This window comes from Kogia breviceps, chromosome 15 (assembly GCF_026419965.1).
Source record: "Kogia breviceps isolate mKogBre1 chromosome 15, mKogBre1 haplotype 1, whole genome shotgun sequence".
In the NCBI taxonomy this organism is placed as follows: Eukaryota; Metazoa; Chordata; class Mammalia; order Artiodactyla; family Physeteridae; genus Kogia; species Kogia breviceps.
Window position 1 is genome coordinate 50,397,916 of NC_081324.1, and position 16,643 is coordinate 50,414,558.

Below are 16,643 nucleotides of genomic sequence, written 5' to 3' on the forward strand. Positions count from 1 at the left end.
GTGCCCCAGTCCAGGGAGATCCCACATGCCGCAGAGCAGCTGGGCCCGTGAGCCATGGCCGCTGGGCCTGCGCGTCCGGAGCCTGTGCTCCGCAACGGGAGAGGTCGCAGCAGTGAGGGGCCCGCATACTGAAAAAAAAAAAAAAAAAAAGTCTACAAACAATAAATGCTGGAATGGGTGTGGAGAAAAGGGAACCCTCCTAGACTGTTGTGGGAATGTAAACTGGTAACAGCCATATGGAGAACAGTATGGAGGTTCCTTAAGAAAATAAAAACAGAGCTACCATGTGATCAAGTAATCTCACTCCTGGGCATATAGCCAGAGAAAAACAAGGTTCAAAAGGATACATGCACTCCAATGTTCATTGAAGCACTGTTTACAATAGCCAAGATATGGAAGCAACCTAAATACCCATCAACAGAGGAATGGATAAAGAATATGTGGTACATATATACAATGGAATATTAATCAGCCATAAAAAAGAATGAAATAATGCCATTTGCAGCAACACAGGTGGACCTGGAAATTATCACACTAAGTGAAGTCAGACAGAGGAAGACGAATATCATATGGTATCGCTTATATGTGGAATCTAAAAAAAATTATACAGATGAACTTATTTACAAAACAGACTCACAGACTTAGAGAACGAACTTACGGTTACAAGGGGGGATGATTGGCGGGAGGGATAGACTGGGAGTTTGGGATTGACATGTACACACTACTCTATTTTAAAAAGATAACCAACAAGCACCTACTGTATAGCATAGGGAACTCTGCTCAATACTCCATAATAACCTAAATGGGAAAAGAATTTGAAAAAGAATAGGTACATGTATATGTATAACTGAATCACTTTGCTGTACACCTGAAACTAATACAACATTGTTAATCAACTATGCTCCAATATAAAATAAAAATTTTAAAGATTTTTTTTTAAATGACAGAAGACATGAATAGAGACTGTTCCAAAGAAGATATACAAATGGCCAATAATCACATGAAAAGATGCTCAACGTCACTAATCATTAAGGAAATAAAAATCAAAACCACAATGAGATATCACTTCACACCCATTAGGATGGCTAATGAAAAAAAAAAGTTAGAAAAAAAATAGTAAGTGTTGGCAAGGATGTGGAGAAACTGGAACCCTTGTGCACTGTTGATGAGAATGCAAAATGGTGCCACCCCTATGGAAAACAGTATGGTAGCTCCTCAAAAAATTAAAAATAGAATTATCCTATGATCCGGCAATTCCACTCTGGGTATATACCTCCCAAAGTTGAACACAAGGTCTCAAAGAGACATGTTCATAGTAGCATTATTCACAATAGCTAAAACATGGAAGCAACCCAAAGTCCTTTGACGATGGATGAATGGATAAACAAAATGTGATACATACACACACACACACACACACACACACACACACACACACACTATTCTGCCTTAAAAGGGAAGGAAATCCTAACACATTTTATATCATGGATGAAACTTTAAAGACATGCTAAGTGAATACGCCAGCCACGAAAGGACAAATACTTATGATTCCATGTGTATGAGATTCCTAGAATCATCAAATCCAGGGAAATAAAATTGAAGGGTGATTGTCAGGGACTGAGGAGAGGAGGAGATGAAGAGTTTAATGGGTACAAATTTCAGGTTGGAAAGATAAAGTTCTGGAGATGGATGATGGTGACAGCTGCACAACAATGTAATTTTACTTAATGCCACTAAACTATACTCTTAAAAATGGAATGGTAACTTTATCTTATGTATATTTCACAATTTAAAATTGTTTAAACCTTAAAAACTTACCATCAGTTATAAATGTATAGGAAAATTAAAAATAGTAGAATTTACATTTACTTAGTAGCCCGTAATTGAAAACATTTCATGCTCAGAAACACTGAGCATTAAAGTGTTTTACTTCTCTGTAAAATATGTATCAAGAGCGTTTGAACAGCACTTGCTTTCTTTTTGTCATATAACTCATGATGCAGAGGGAGCCTTTTTGCTACTACGCCTTGGTGAACTGTCGTCCTTCTTACCAAGTCTGGATCAGCTTCCTACATCGTAGCCTTTGGGCCTTCAACGTTGTGAAGTATTTCTGAGATTCCTTTAATGTGAAGTTTTACATTCATCACCTCCTCTGGGACATCCTCATCTTTTCCCTTACGACCACCCTTCCTCCTTTGTGTTGATAAGCTCGCCTCCACTGGGCACCCGTGGGAGTCTCAATGGCAGAGACAACAATCCCAGGTTAGCTATTCCTTCTATAACTCCATTCATATTTGATTCAAACTTCATTTCCAGCATGGTCACCTTTTTCTCTGCTGCACTTTCATCTTCGTTGGTCAAATCCCTCGTTCAAACAGCCGTTTTTGTAAAATGTCATGTGGGTTTATCACTATGAGACAAAGAGGCAACAACAATATACTCTGCTGTCTGTGTGGGAACTGAATAAGGGATGTGCAGTGCTCAATGACAGGCAGACTCTGAAACAAGTGATGTGACTGGCCACTGATCATGATGTGCATCTGTTACATCCGTGGTGATTTGTGGGCTGAAGAGCCAGCAGCTTGTGTATAGTTACTCACAGGACACACACAGGTGAAACTGAAACGTGAACCGTGTTTTGGGGAGTACTGGTTATTTAACTAACCTCTGGTAACTGAAATCCATGCATATTAGAACCAAGCAAAGCAAGTGCTGTATGTGTATAATTACAAACTGAGGTAAGAAGCCCAGAGGAAAGGAACGTGATTCTTAGAGAATCTTCAAGAATCTGAAAGAAGTCAGACTGACCAGAAGTCAGAGTAAGGGAAGGGCACAGCCATGCAACATAAGGCTACAGAGTGACATGACTGACCAAAGTGTTGATATTTTAAATGAAGGTTAATATCGATTCTAAAGCTTGTTAAAACGAAAATCATTGTCAATTTAAAGCTATTTTACTTTTCCATTTTTACATAAACCACCATATGAAAAGAGGAGCTATAAGCCTATTTTGTAGCATGAGCTTCTTTGGCCTTGTACAGCCCGAACCTAGAAGCAACACAGTGCAATTATTTTAAAATAGAAGAAAAAAAGGATTAAGCAGTAAATGGTCAAGGGCCAAATGAAGCAGGGCCAAGCCATACCACAGAGATGCTGTCAGAGATTCTGGTCCTAATCCTGAGAGCAGGAGGAGGTTATTTTAATTTCCTGGGACTGCTGTAATAATCTGTCACAAACTTAGTGGCTTAAAAGAATAGAAATTTTTTCTCTCCCAGTTCTGAAGGCCAGAAGTCCGAAAACAGTTTCTCTGGGCTGAAATCAAGGTGTGGGCAGGGCTGGGCTCCCTCTCGAGGCTTTAGGGAGAATTCATGCCTTGACTACTCCAGCTTCCGGGGACTGCCTGCATTCCTGGGCTTGTGGCTGCCATCATTCCAATCTTCAAGGCTAATGTCTTCAAATTTCTTCTCTCTGCTCTGTTTTTGTGTTTTCAGAGCAGTCTTCTCTATGCGTATAAAATCTCCCTTTGCCTCCCTCTTACAAGGATATGTGTGATTGCATCTATCCAATCCCGGAGGATTGGCTACCCACCCAAATAATCAAGGATGATCTTCCCATCTCAAAATCTTTCACTTAATCACGCCTGCAAAGACCCTTTTTGTGGCCATCTACGTTAACACTCAGTGGGTTCCAGGGATTAAGATATGGATATCTTTTGGAGGACCATTTTTCAGCCTACCACTGAGGCCATGAAAGGGTTCTTAGCAGAGGCAATATAATTAGACACAAAAAGATCACTCTGGTGGGGGTGGAGGAGGGACAGAGAGGAAAAGAGGAAGCCAGCTAGGCTCTGCAATTGTCCAAGGAGCGGTGGCTTGGATGAGGTGGTGGTGAAGAGAAGTGAATGGACTCAAGAGATGACTCAGGAAGGAAAACTGGCAGACACAGAAGGTGAGGAAGAGAGGTGCCTAGAGGACCTTCAAGATTTCTGGAGTCTATAACCTTGTTGCCAGTGGTGCCACGCACTGAGCTTGGGAACATCAGAAGAGCAGATGTGCAGGAGACCATGAGGCTAAACAAGTGACTTGCAAGACTGCTGGGTGATCCCAAGCAGCACAACAATAGGGTTCTTTTCAGAGAAAACAGGAGAAACAGCATACGCTCTGGGGTTGGGGCCAGATCTCCCACTCAAAATCTTTTTAACTTGGGTTCAGTAAGACTTCATTTTGTCCCAAGCAAAGTGACAGTGGTAATACTTATCCTCAGGGCTGCTGAGAGAACAGGGATTAAGGGTAAAATTCACGAATCACAGCATGTGTTAACGGTAAGCACTGATCACCCACTTGATTACCATTCACTGCCGTTCTCTGCCTGATCAGTAATGCAAGCAAAGACCAAGTCTGCTGTGTGATTATATGACTAACACTTCTTACTTTATTCTGATTCCTCTCTAGCTTTGCTAAATCGTATTCGTTTATTGCTAAAGCCTGATGCTCATTTAGAGTTACTGATGTATTCTGAAAATAACTCATCAGGCTAAATAAAGTCAATTTTTTCCTACAGTTTTTCTAATTGTGTCATTAACGTGTATCAAATATCTTTCTAACTCATCAGTATTTAGCTCCTTCTCTAACTTAAATCATCCAAATAGATAATCAACTCAATCATCTCCCTTCTACATTAACAGCAGATGGAAGCAGCATCAATAAGCAACTTAGAAAGAGATCATCCAAACTAAATATTATCAACTAGCTAAAAAGCCTTTCCAATCACCTGTTCAAAAAGGCTTATTTTTTAAGTAACAAAATTGATTGTCTTTTCATTAATTTTCTCATCTTTAAATTATCACAAGGTCCTTTTATTATGTGTGGCAATAATTCACAAACTGCATGAACACTTTGAGGATTAAACACACTCGGCTGTCTACACAAGCAATTCAAACACTAAGTTACCTTAATCACCTAGAAATTTTAGGAGATTTCTCTATTTTTCAGTTAAAAAGGCATTTCAAAGTGAAACTAGAAACTTATTCTTCATAATAAAATTTTAGTAAACTAGTGCTCAGTAAACAACTCTGAACTTCATAAGAAAGTGTCTCTCACCAAAGCACCTACTTTTTCCTTCAGTTTTCAGCAGAGCATAGGACAGGAAAATTTCATTTGGGTTTAGTTCATTATTCATAAGCTTCCTTAACTATAAACTTAGACTTGAACTGAATAGCTCCTTGATGAGGTTTTGTTTTACTTTGAGATAAAACAACATTCTTCTATCAAGAGAAAAGCTCACAATTTCAAGTTAGCCTCAACTACCCTCTCTCATAAGCCCAGATCTGATCCAAGATGCCACACAAGGGGTACAAAAACCACTCAAACCATTCTGTCATTTGTTGCTATTTTTACATTGGTAATTGCTCCAGAACAAGAATACATTGGAATTTCACCACAGCAGGTCCTGACACTTGGCTAAACTACTTCAGACAGCTGTTTCCACTCTCCCGCGGCCCTTCCCTCCTTTTTTCCCTGTGATATTTCAAGAGGAGTAATTTCCAGCTCAATTTGTAATTTTAGTAATTCAAGGTAATGAGTGTCTCATCAATCATCAATACAGAAACACAAAAAACTTGTGGATGCCTGCGTTGAGAGCTGAAGCAAATGGCATTCCAAATATAAACTCTTGTTCTTTTCTGAGCAATTAAGTTGTTGCAAACCTTGCTATTGTCCAAGAGACAATTTCTCCAACAACTGCGGTCCTACAAAAGGCAGCCCCATTTCGCCTTGGGTAGTTCAAGAGTCACAACATCAGACAAGTATGCAACTGATGGATTCAACGGCGCTTCTTTATTTTAGACCCCCAATAAAGTTGAGGGTGAGCATGATTTACAAGACACAAAGCTATCAAGTTCCTTTTTGCTCCAGAGATGAGCTGACAATACATAACTAGAGATTTTGCAATTCACTATTCACGATGAAGGGGGTAAAAGCACTTGAAGCCTTGACAGTGACTCATTATCCTGGAAGCAGTCCCAAAGCGGCCACGCAGCATGGATTTCCATTTAATCCAATTGCCTCTCAAAACCCAAATTTCTGTCATTTAGTAAATTCAACTTGGATGTGAATACAAAATGTATTTTCCCTCATTTTCTGTCCACTTAGAATAGTACCAAACATTTTACTTGATAGAGATGAAGTGATACAAACATTTAAAAATCTGTTTATCTGGTGAATGACTTACATCACGGAAGTAAAACCTGAAGGAGGGCTGCTGTAGCTATGAGGCGAGAAAGTGAATTCCGAAGCAAAAGGCGTCTATCTAGATAAGGAGGCCAAAGTGGGAAGAACAGCAAATAATGCTTATTAACCATGGGGACCCAGAAAGAGACGCATCATGCTCAGATTCAAGTCCTAGAAAAACTCCACCCAGAAGGAATACAATGGTGCAATCAAGCATGTAAAAAATAGGTTGAGCTAACACATACTGTGGGATGCAGTTGATGGCGTGGTTGGGGCTGGAAAGACACAGGTCCTGCATGCTGGCTCCGCAATGAGAATAAAGAAGGGAAGGGGCCCCAGCGGTTCTCCATCCCCCTGGAGGGACAGAAGAACCTGCGCTGACATCCCTTCCTGGAGCTCTGAGGGCCCTAGAAGCAGCTGTGTGTGTGACCTGGAAACGCTGGCGTTTAGAGGCAGCGACCGGTGAGCTCTGCCCTCGCATCCAGGGCCACAGACACCCTGGGGGCATTGCCTCCTCCAGCACGTACCCTCTGCAGCAGCCCTGCCAGCCGGGGCTTGCCTCCCCTTCCTGCTGTCCCAGCGGCCCCAAGATTTCAGCTGCAGAGACCCAACCTGGTCTTGAGCCCTACACTCCAAGCCCAGTACCTCTCAATGGAGGTGTTCTGGAAATCTGTAGGTGCCGTTTTGGGGTGACACGATGATGGCAGCAGAATGGGCCAACGACCCCAGACATCCTCAATGTGCAAGAGAGTCCCAAGTATCACCCCATGTCCCACACAACCTCTGAAGGTCTCGAAATCCACGTGCATGAAACTGTTTTCCATTATTTAGTTCTAAAATCCACCGCCATTGACTTACAAGCACAAAATCATTCTGTCCTTGTTTAAATATACCCTTTCTCAAGATCTGCTCACAACTGTAGAAAACTATGTCAGTAACAGCCACACTGCTTGCGGCATCCGAGCTGCCAGCACACCACAGCTACACCAGCCCACGTCGGCAGCTATCACATGCCAGAATTTCAAAGGGATGTTGAAAACTCCTTTACATATATTTAAAGACAAGTTATTAAAGACCCATGAAATACTGGATACCAAGGATTTTCATTAATAAATTTCATTTTTGCCATCTATTAAGAATCTGTAGCACACTGACATTTATAACAGGAGAACTGCACAGAGAATTTGCGGTTTCTTATTTTTCTACCCTACTCTGATACTGTTCTCAGAGTGACACACCTTCCACCCCACCCTAACTTCCCTATAAACTTTTTCCAATTCATCCTCTAATCCTAGAAATCTATTAATGGCTTTGGTCTCCAAAGTACTGGGTTTGAGGAGGGATTTAAAGATGGGAGATCTGTTTTCTGAGACACTTTGTCAGCACACATCCCAGGTCCTAACGCAGGGAATTAATTATGCTGACAATACCCTGACACAGACAGCCTGGTTCATTGCAAAAATGCTTCCTCATTTTCTCCACATCCAAGGTTTGACTTGGCATATTATGCTACTTCGCTTAAGGCTATTTTCCCCCTGCTTTCTCTTAACAGACACAGAAAAGTGTCATCTGTTACTTCTTTTATGTCAAGTGTATCTACTCTCTCATTTTTCTCCTATGGAATGGCTTCTGATCGTCTCTTAAATCCAAATTTATTCATTGTACACAGGTGCAAGCACCTAACTAGTTCATCTTCTGATGAAGGTGTGCTGAGCATTTACATTTTGAAATACATGAAATTTTGTGTTATGAATTTCTTTTTACTTCTCCTTTATGATACTATTTGGGCATTCTACTGACTTTTAGACATTGTATATGTGGGCAGGTCATTTCATCTGTCAATTTCATTTTAGGATCACAGAAGGGGAATTACACAGTATTAGATCTGTTACAAAGAAAGGGCATTAGATTTGAGAAAGTCGAGAGCCATCCTCTGGAAAGCTTCACCTCCCAATCTCCAAGTTCTTCCAGAGACCAGTTCTTCCTGAAATTCAGGACAGGGATCGTGGAGTCGAGAAGCTAGACTCCTGCCTTCTCCTGCCAGAGAGGCAAGTAACACCAGCACGTCATGCCACCACCACCCGGAGTAACGCAGAGCACCGGGGGAGGCTGACGGGAACAGTGGAAGGGCTGGCCAGTGAGGGTAAGCCTCTGCCTGACCAGAGACAGCATGGGGTGGAGGACAGCTCAGTCGAAGAGCTACGATGTCCAGAGTTACACCTGCCCAGGCCAGGTGCAGCTGAGACCCATGGCCACTTCAGAAGCATGAGACCTCATCAGAGCCTCCGATTTCCCTTTGATGGCACCTGTCAATACTAGCATGTGCTTGGCGGCAGCTCTGCTCCCCATCACCCCACACTATGCACTGGGCAGCCTGGATGCACCAAAGGGAAGAGGCTGAAGAGCCAGACAGGAGTCCTGCTACCTGCGTATGAGAAGCTGAGCGTTCAGGGGGTGCTTGGAGCCCCTCCACTGGGTCCAGACATGTCCACTGCACATCAGAATGCAGGAGGGGTTTGAGGAATCAAGGCTCCTAAAGGGCACTACCCCAGGGCTGCACGTGCAAATAAAGGGGAGCTGACATGCCTATAAAACCTCTTGGACCCCACATTACCGCAGCGACCTCAGGAAGGCCAGGACCACCTGACGAGAAGTCTACCCCTCTCGCCCAGACAGGCAGCCGTGTAAACAATGCCCGTACATCACAGTGCTGGATAAAGAGGCAGAAGGATGCTGCAGGAGCGCCACCACCTTCTCATGGAAATCTGAGTTGTGTCTTGGATGACCAGTCAGAACTAGTTAGATAACGCAAAAGTCTCCAGCACGACTAACTTGGAAGGGACCTAGAAAGAGGCAGGAGGGAGGCAGGGAAGCAGACAGGACAGATCAGAGCACATACTGTGCCAAGCCAAGACCTCAGACTTCATCCTGAGGCCAGCTGGGAGCCACAAAGCATCTAAAGCTCAGGTGACACACTCCCCGCGGACAGACCTCTCTGGTGGTTTATCAGATCGCCTGTGGGTATCAGAATGTGATTTGCAGATTTCTGGGGAAACTATCCCCAAAATGACATTAGCAGCACACAGGTAAACTTCTCATAGTGTAAGAGCTACAGAAGCGAGATAGTGTAGTGCTGTGGTTAAACACTCAGGCTCTGCAGCCGGACACCCTGGGTTCAAAGCCAGCTCTCCCACTTACTGTGAAACCTTGGGCAGGTCATCCAATGTCACTGTGCTTCCCCTCAGCCCTCCGTAAGAGGGAGGTGACAACAGCACCCCTCATAGAGCTGTGGGGAGGATAAAGTGAGGATTAACACACGGGGAGTGCTGATGTGCAGCCTGGCACAGAGAAGGTTACCACCTAGTATTTACCATTACGTGTTTATTTTGATGAGTCATTAGGAAAAATAAGTTACCTAAACCAGTGATTTCACAGATATTACAGCTTGGATAAGACTGAGTGTTAAAGTGACTCTTTCTGCAGCAGATTTAAAGGTATTAAGTGAGCAATGCTGCTCGAAGCAGGGACACACTTCTCACCTTTGTGTCCTGCACACGGTGGACCTTCTCTAAGGGCTTTCTCCATCATAACGAACCGTTTTCCTGTAAGACAAGAGTAACTCCCTGTTGTATATCTATTTCTTGTGTTCTGAAATTATTGAGCAAGAAGGAAGAGATGGAGAAAGCAACCTTAGCTAGGGGGAAAAGGGCGGAGACAGCCAACCAGCAACCACCTTTACACACAAAGAAGAACCCAGTCCCCATCTTCAAATCGGACGTCAGAAGTCATTCACACACATCTAGACAGCAAATTTCCGAACAGCTTTCTAGAACATGTGTTTGTAACTATGTATGGTAACAAATGTTAACTAGACTTATTGTGGTGATCACTGCACAATATATACAAACATCACATCATCATGTTGCACACCTGAAACTGCGGTGTTGCATGACAACTACACCTCAAAAAACATGCATGCAGTCACTTGTTCAGAAACTGGGATGCATTTCTCCGAATAACAAGGCTTCAAGTGGTGACTAGATCCCCAGATTAGCCCACAAAGACCTATTCAGTCCCAAACCGTACCTCTGTTACCAGCTGAACAGCATACTACAAATTTAAGGGACAGAGTTAAGTGGAGGAAAAAGTCTAAGACGGAGATGAGTTCCTCTCCGGGTAACCCCAGACCCTTGCACGGGGCAGAGGCGGTGCTAAACAAAGTTTTGAAATAACAGCTGTCTACTTTCTGTGCTTCTCTTATCCTCTCTCCTCTCCTGGAGTTCTCAGCATGGGCCTCTTCCAATCCCCCCCTGCTGCTGCTGGGTAAGTAGGAGGGTGACCCTGGCAGAGGAGACTGGGGTGTGAAAAACGGGATTTTAGGAGCTTAAAAAGTCTCTGCAAACTGTCTAAGCCCTGCAACACAATGATATGTTTGGGGGGTCCACAGGGTGTTCCGTGTAACAAGAGGAAAGAGCACCTCAAGCCATCCCACCACCACGGTACAGGTGGTCACTTTTTTCTGACAATTTCCTATATAAGCTCTCCCGTTATCCTACAGGGAGCTGCATTTAAAAAAAAAATCCAATTAAGCCAAATGAATCTTTAACTGGGATCTTTTCAGACAGTGCAATAGTTGGGGGAAAAAAATCAGCCTTTTTACAAACACACTGCTGAGATGAGGAGGGTGGAAAAGGGCAGCAGCTGAGTTTCCTCCCTGCCGCCAGTTCCCTACACCATTTCTGCTTTCCATCGCTTCTCCTCTTCCTGCATTTCTGCACCTATGGACTCTCCAGGGACTCTGGCAGCGAGGCCCAGGCACCCTGGCTCTGGGAGCAGCCAGATCATGCAGGAAGCAAGGGCAGCCGACAAGCTCTCCCTGGCGTCCAGAGCATCTGACACACTGCTAGGCACACAAGAGTCTCAGACGCCTACTGGCTCGGTTACACAAGCCTTTTGAGTTTTTCCAGGAAGAACTATGGTTTGTACCAGGGGTCATCAAACTCTTTCTGTAAGGGGCTGGAGAGTCAATATTTTAGGCTTTGCAGGCTGTAGGCTCTGCATAGCTATTCACAGAGAAGATACATAAGTAAGCGAGTCTGGCTGTGTCCCAATAAAACTTTATTTACAAAACCAGCCAGCCAGATTTGGCCTATGGGGCCTAGTCTGCAATCCCTGGATTATACTGAGCCATCTCTATGGTAAGACTGGCTCCATAATCAACTTGCTCACAAATAAGGCCACGTGTCATACTGCTTGGTCATATGTACCATAAACTGTGTTAAACAATTTAGGATCCATACATTCATTTTAAACATACACATTACCATGAATTTTTCTTGCTTTTTGTTTTTAATACATTTTTGCCATTTTTATACTTTAAAATAAAGTGGAAAAGAAAAATATCACAATTCATAATACCGACTATACACTAATTGTATATCAAGGCCTTATTTATGCATATTTATCATCAGTGATCTTTCACTTTAACCATTATATGCTTTCTGTTTGAGTTAACATGACCAAACAGGGCTTTTTAATAATATCTACAGCCAGAAAGTCGTAGTCATGTTGGCAGGGGTAAACAATGCAGATGTTTTACGGTCAGTTAAAGCAGATGGAGATGGTGACCTGAAGGGGAGGAGAGACAGGAAATGCCACGCCTATGAAATAAGAACCACAAAGCTCTTTGGGCCAGGAGCTCCAAATGTCTTCTGTTCTCCTTAGAGTTCAGTGTGTTTCACCTCTACTAGTCCTTCGATTAAAAAAGTAGTATCTCAAGCCAAAAAGAGAAAAAGATGGTGACATTAGGATACTGAGGCCCAAGGAGCCAGGTGTTAATTACAGATGTGACGGCCACACTGTGAAGGATGATGGTCATTGGAGAGCATGAGTGAACTAAACACCCTGAAAGGCAGAGCTGATCCCAGCAAACATGGACCAACCAGCAGATCTGAGAAAAACCAAGTGTAGAAAAACCATCCAACGTGACAATCAAATAACACTAATCAGCTGGCAGCACTCACCCTCCTTCTCCAGAAGCCATTTCACATCTCCTCTCCTAGAGTTCCATTTCCACCCACCCCCGCTCATGTTCTCCTCCCTCCTCCCCTCCCCCACCCCAACTCCTCCTTCAACTTACTTTCACCCCATCATAGCGCTCAGCAACAGTTCCTCTGGAAAATTTTCCTTCAAGCTTGGCTACACATTCCTTCTCTCCAGTCCTACAGGCTACGTCTCCCAGCCTCCCCACCGGCCAATCTTAACCCGCACCTCAACATCTAAAAACCTAGGGCCTGTCTCATGCACATACCACAGCCTATCTTTTATCACGACCCTGAGTACCTACAGGTCTGAGTGTGTGTCACACACATGAACATCATTAACAGTGAGAGTGTGTATGTGTGTGGGAGATGGAGTGAACACTGCTGAATGAAAGCACTGAGCCCCCCAACACGAGGAATGTGATTTCAGATGGTCAGGATCACGAACTTACAAAGGTATATCCTTGGGCTTAAAGCAGCACCAATGTGCCCCAACCTCTAGGAACACATCTCCAAGTGCATGATGGGGGCTAAGCATCAACAGGGTAGCCTGTTACACTACTACTATAGTTACAACAGAAGTGGCAGCTACATTTTGAAATCCCAACTACGGAGGCTCATATCTCAAAAGAAAGCCTCTACTGTGCATATACTTTTAACTCCTATATGTACAATATCTGAATTATACAATCCCGGCTTTCCACTAATTCAGACGGCCAAGTAACCGTTTCTCATTAGGTAGCTGTTGGTGAAGTTTTATCATCCTAGTAAGGGGGCAAAAGAAAGTGACCTTCCCGCTTTAAGTTTCTTAAAGTGTTATTGTTACACTAGGCACAAAATGTGTCTACTGTTAAACTAACTATAGGATTCTGGAATTTTTACTACAATGGGAAGGGTGGTGACAAAAGAATCCTAAGAAAAGAGATAATCTAATTGTTCTATCTTCTGTAGAGAAACTGAGCTAGAGGTGTTCCTCAAACACTTACGAAATCACTGCTGGGTTTTCCAGCTGGCCTTTCGACTCTGGAACTGGAAGAGAAGTGTCCCAATGCATAACAGGACCCAAGTCTTTCAAATGCATTATGTGAGGCTAACTTTAAATAGAAAGGCTACCTGCATTCAGGACATTTTGTCTTCTATTCACACTATGCCATCAAGAAGAAAGCACAATAATAGTGAGGAAGATATCAGGTACAAAAGCTAGTTAGTGTTTATTGAGCGCTTATGCGGTGCCAGCTACCGTGAATTCTTTTAATACTAACCACCACCCTACAGGTGTGCGCCATTCCCATTTTATAGGCAAGTAAGTGAATTGAGAAACCAAAGTCAGCAGCTACGAAGAGCGGACAACTAGGATGGCAACCCTGGATGCCGGACAGCTGATAGGATTAATGCTACCCCTATCCACTCCTAAAAAAAGTTTAAGTTGCTGGAAAATAAGGTCACAGGGCAAATTACAAAATATAATCAATTAGGCAGGACAGGCAGGAATGGTTTAATGAAAAGAGCCCTGGATTTAGAACCAGGGCTTGTGTCCTGGGCCACGCTAAACACGGAGACTTGAGTGCCTCGTTACAACACTGTCATGATAAAATACACCTCACTCCTTCGTTGTCACTGGAATAGTGAGAATATAAGGGAATGTGCCTGGCACTATGTTTAGCAGAGAAGACATACTACTGTATCTTGTTCTTTTATCCTCGGTTCCCGTTTCAAAATATAAGCAGACAGCTACAACTCCTAGCTCTCCAGCGTAAGCCACCCCCCCGGGACCCCTCCCCCTCCCCTCAGCCCCAACACCCACAGAGAAACACCTTTCAAGGTGTATCTTTCCGCCCTTGCTGTGAGAAGAGCTTTCCTATCGCTCAAATTTTGCCCTCTAGCAACAGTGCATACAGAGGTGTCTAGATGAGGCAAAATGACTTAGTTCATGCTTTCAATATATGGGAACCATGAGGTAGTAACTTAAGTACGTTAAAGCAGTTTAGAGGGAAAAGATCATTAAAATAAGTAACAGAACATTTCAAGGCAAGAAGTGTTGAAATAGGCAAGCGCCATATCTTGATCAGCAACTGAAGAAAATAAACTTGACTCAAACTTCCTCCACTCCTCTTTGATACAACATAAATTCCTATGTCTTTAAAGAGTCAAAGCACAGTAAATGAAACTTTTTTTTTCATGAAATACATTCTCAGATAGCTAAAAAACGCTACAGGAGACACTGTGAGACGAGTCTTTTAAATCTATCCTCTGGAAATCCTTGATGAAACTCTGGCTTGAAATCAGACGGAATGCTTTAAAAATAAAATGTTCTGAATAAAGCTAAGAAGTTCCCATTTGCAGATTTTTTTAAAAAAAACTGATTTAAAAGTAAAATGTCTCAGTGAAAAGTTTATAGTTGTGAGATCCTTGCTTTGCCATTAAGCATGTGGAAGCTCCCACCGGACGAAACCACCATTCTTTGAAGTCTGAAAACTTCAGGCGTCTGTATCCCACCGTCCCTCATTTGCTTACAGACAGTGGCTCTCAATCACAACTGCACATTTGGTTTGGTCCTCTTAATTCCTACCAAACCACCGGCTCTAAAGAAATGCAGCAATTAGCCCTTAAACATTTACAGGGAAGCTGCTAATCAACATCCTTGAGTCTTGTCAACACTAGAAGGACAAATCACAAACTTGCTTCCTAAACCAGAAAGCGGATGCTTATGCTCCCCAAAGAAATTGAAGGCTCCGCCCACACCCACGAGAAAGCAACCAGGTTTCAGTTCTTTTGCTTCATTTTTAAAAAGAGGAATAAAAAATTAACTGAACACACGTGTGTTTCCTCCCACTCTTCCGTATATTTAGAATCCCTCCATTTTCTTCTACCTTTAAGTTAGAGAAATCCATCATAAATTCGCTCGCTTGAAAAGCATTAGCAACTCATTTTGGGGACTGAGTTTTAGAAGAAAGGCAGAGAGAGGTGCGTAAGCAGAGTTCGGCCGATTTTTTTTTTTTTAATTTCTGCACAGCCAGGCAGTTATGCGTATCTGTTTTCAAACAAGGAAAGCGTTTGCAATGCACAACGATGCAAAGTAACGCGAGGCACAAGAAACAGGCACGATGCAGCTGGTGTGGTCCGTGTCACAAAGGCAGCACGCTAGCCGGAGTCATAACCCTGCAAGTCCCGGGCTCGCGGCTGCCTCAAATCGCATCCGGTCCCAGATCTCAAAGCCAACGGGCTCCGGACCCGGCGGCGGGGGAGGCGACCCATGAGAGAGAATCGAACAAACACCGGGCGCCCCTCTTGGAGGGCGAGGCCGGGAGAAAGTGAGGGAAGAGAGCAGGAGCCGTGAGGACACGCGGCGAGTCCCGCGGAGGGAAAGGACCACGGAGCAGGGGTGGAGGCGGAAGGGGAGATGTGGCAGAGGCGCCGGCTGCAGCTCAGGCAGAGGGACAAGACACGGGGAAAGGCGACAGGGCCAAGAATCACTTACCGACGGGAGGGGGAGGGGGCTTCTGGGACGGGCCGCAAAGGGAAGCGCGCGAGCCGGCCCCGAGGTGCGCGTGCCGGGCGGGGGAGCGGGGCGCGTCAGTCACCTGTATTGTTTGAAAAGCTGGTCCGACTCCCTAAAGCCGTTGTTGAGCAGCATGTTGATGCCGGCGAGGGCCAGCTCCGCGTCCTGCAGGGGCGCCGCCGCCGAGTCTCCGTCGTCCCGCCGCCGCAGCCGCTGCTGCTCCGAGCCAGCCATGGGCGCGCGAGGCTCTGCGCAGGGCCGAGGCGAGGTGGGGTAGCAGTTGCTGCGGCCCCCGCGCGCGCCCGGAGCCCGGCTCTACCTGCCCGGAGCGCGCCGGAGCGGGCGCGGGGGAGGGGCGCGGCGGGCGGGGCGCGGAGGGAGGAGCCCGGGTCCAGCTGCAGCGCGGCGGGGAACGTGGGCGCCCAGGCCGCCGCCTCCCGCCGCCGCGGGGATTACTCAGCAGCTGCCCGCCCGTCCCCTCTGAGGCGCGCGGCTCGCGCCGCCACCGAAACGGAATCCGTTTCCGGGTGTCTCTACCCCAGCGGAGCCGGGGCCGAGCCGCTGCCGCCCCCGCTTCCTGCAGCCCTCGCGCGCCACCCCGGGCCCTCACACCGCCGTCCCCCGCGCGGCAGCCCGGGGCCAGCGCGCCGAGCCTGACCCGACACGCGCGAGGCCCCTAGGCCCGGCCCTTGACCCCCTCCTCCTAAAGGGCCGGACCCGGGAGTCGCAGGGAAGCTGGAGAGGGCAGACGGGTTCGGAGAGCGGACATGGAACTCCGCCCGGGCCGCAGCGAGAGCGCGCCTCGCTTTTGCCCCGACTGACTGAAACCCCACGCAGGCGGCGCGCGCGAGCCGCAACTTTATTCGCACCCTTGGG

General features: G+C 45.3%; 1 protein-coding gene across 3 annotated transcripts in view; it reads right to left on the bottom strand.

Moving 5' to 3' along the window:
• The window catches only part of TTC39C (tetratricopeptide repeat domain 39C), a 111,866-nt gene extending 95,737 nt beyond the window's left edge, over positions 1 to 16,129 (bottom strand). The window contains exon 1 of one of the 3 annotated variants that reach the window (XM_059040923.2): positions 15,850 to 16,129. In XM_059040923.2, the coding sequence (XP_058896906.1) occupies positions 15,850 to 16,001 (152 nt within the window). In that variant the 5' untranslated portion in view covers positions 16,002 to 16,129. Of the gene's footprint in view, positions 1 to 9,425; positions 9,476 to 15,746 lie in introns of those variants that run through there. The other 2 variants (XM_059040924.2, XM_067015206.1) reach the window with 2 other exon arrangements.
• Between the last annotated feature and the right edge of the window lie 514 nt (positions 16,130 to 16,643).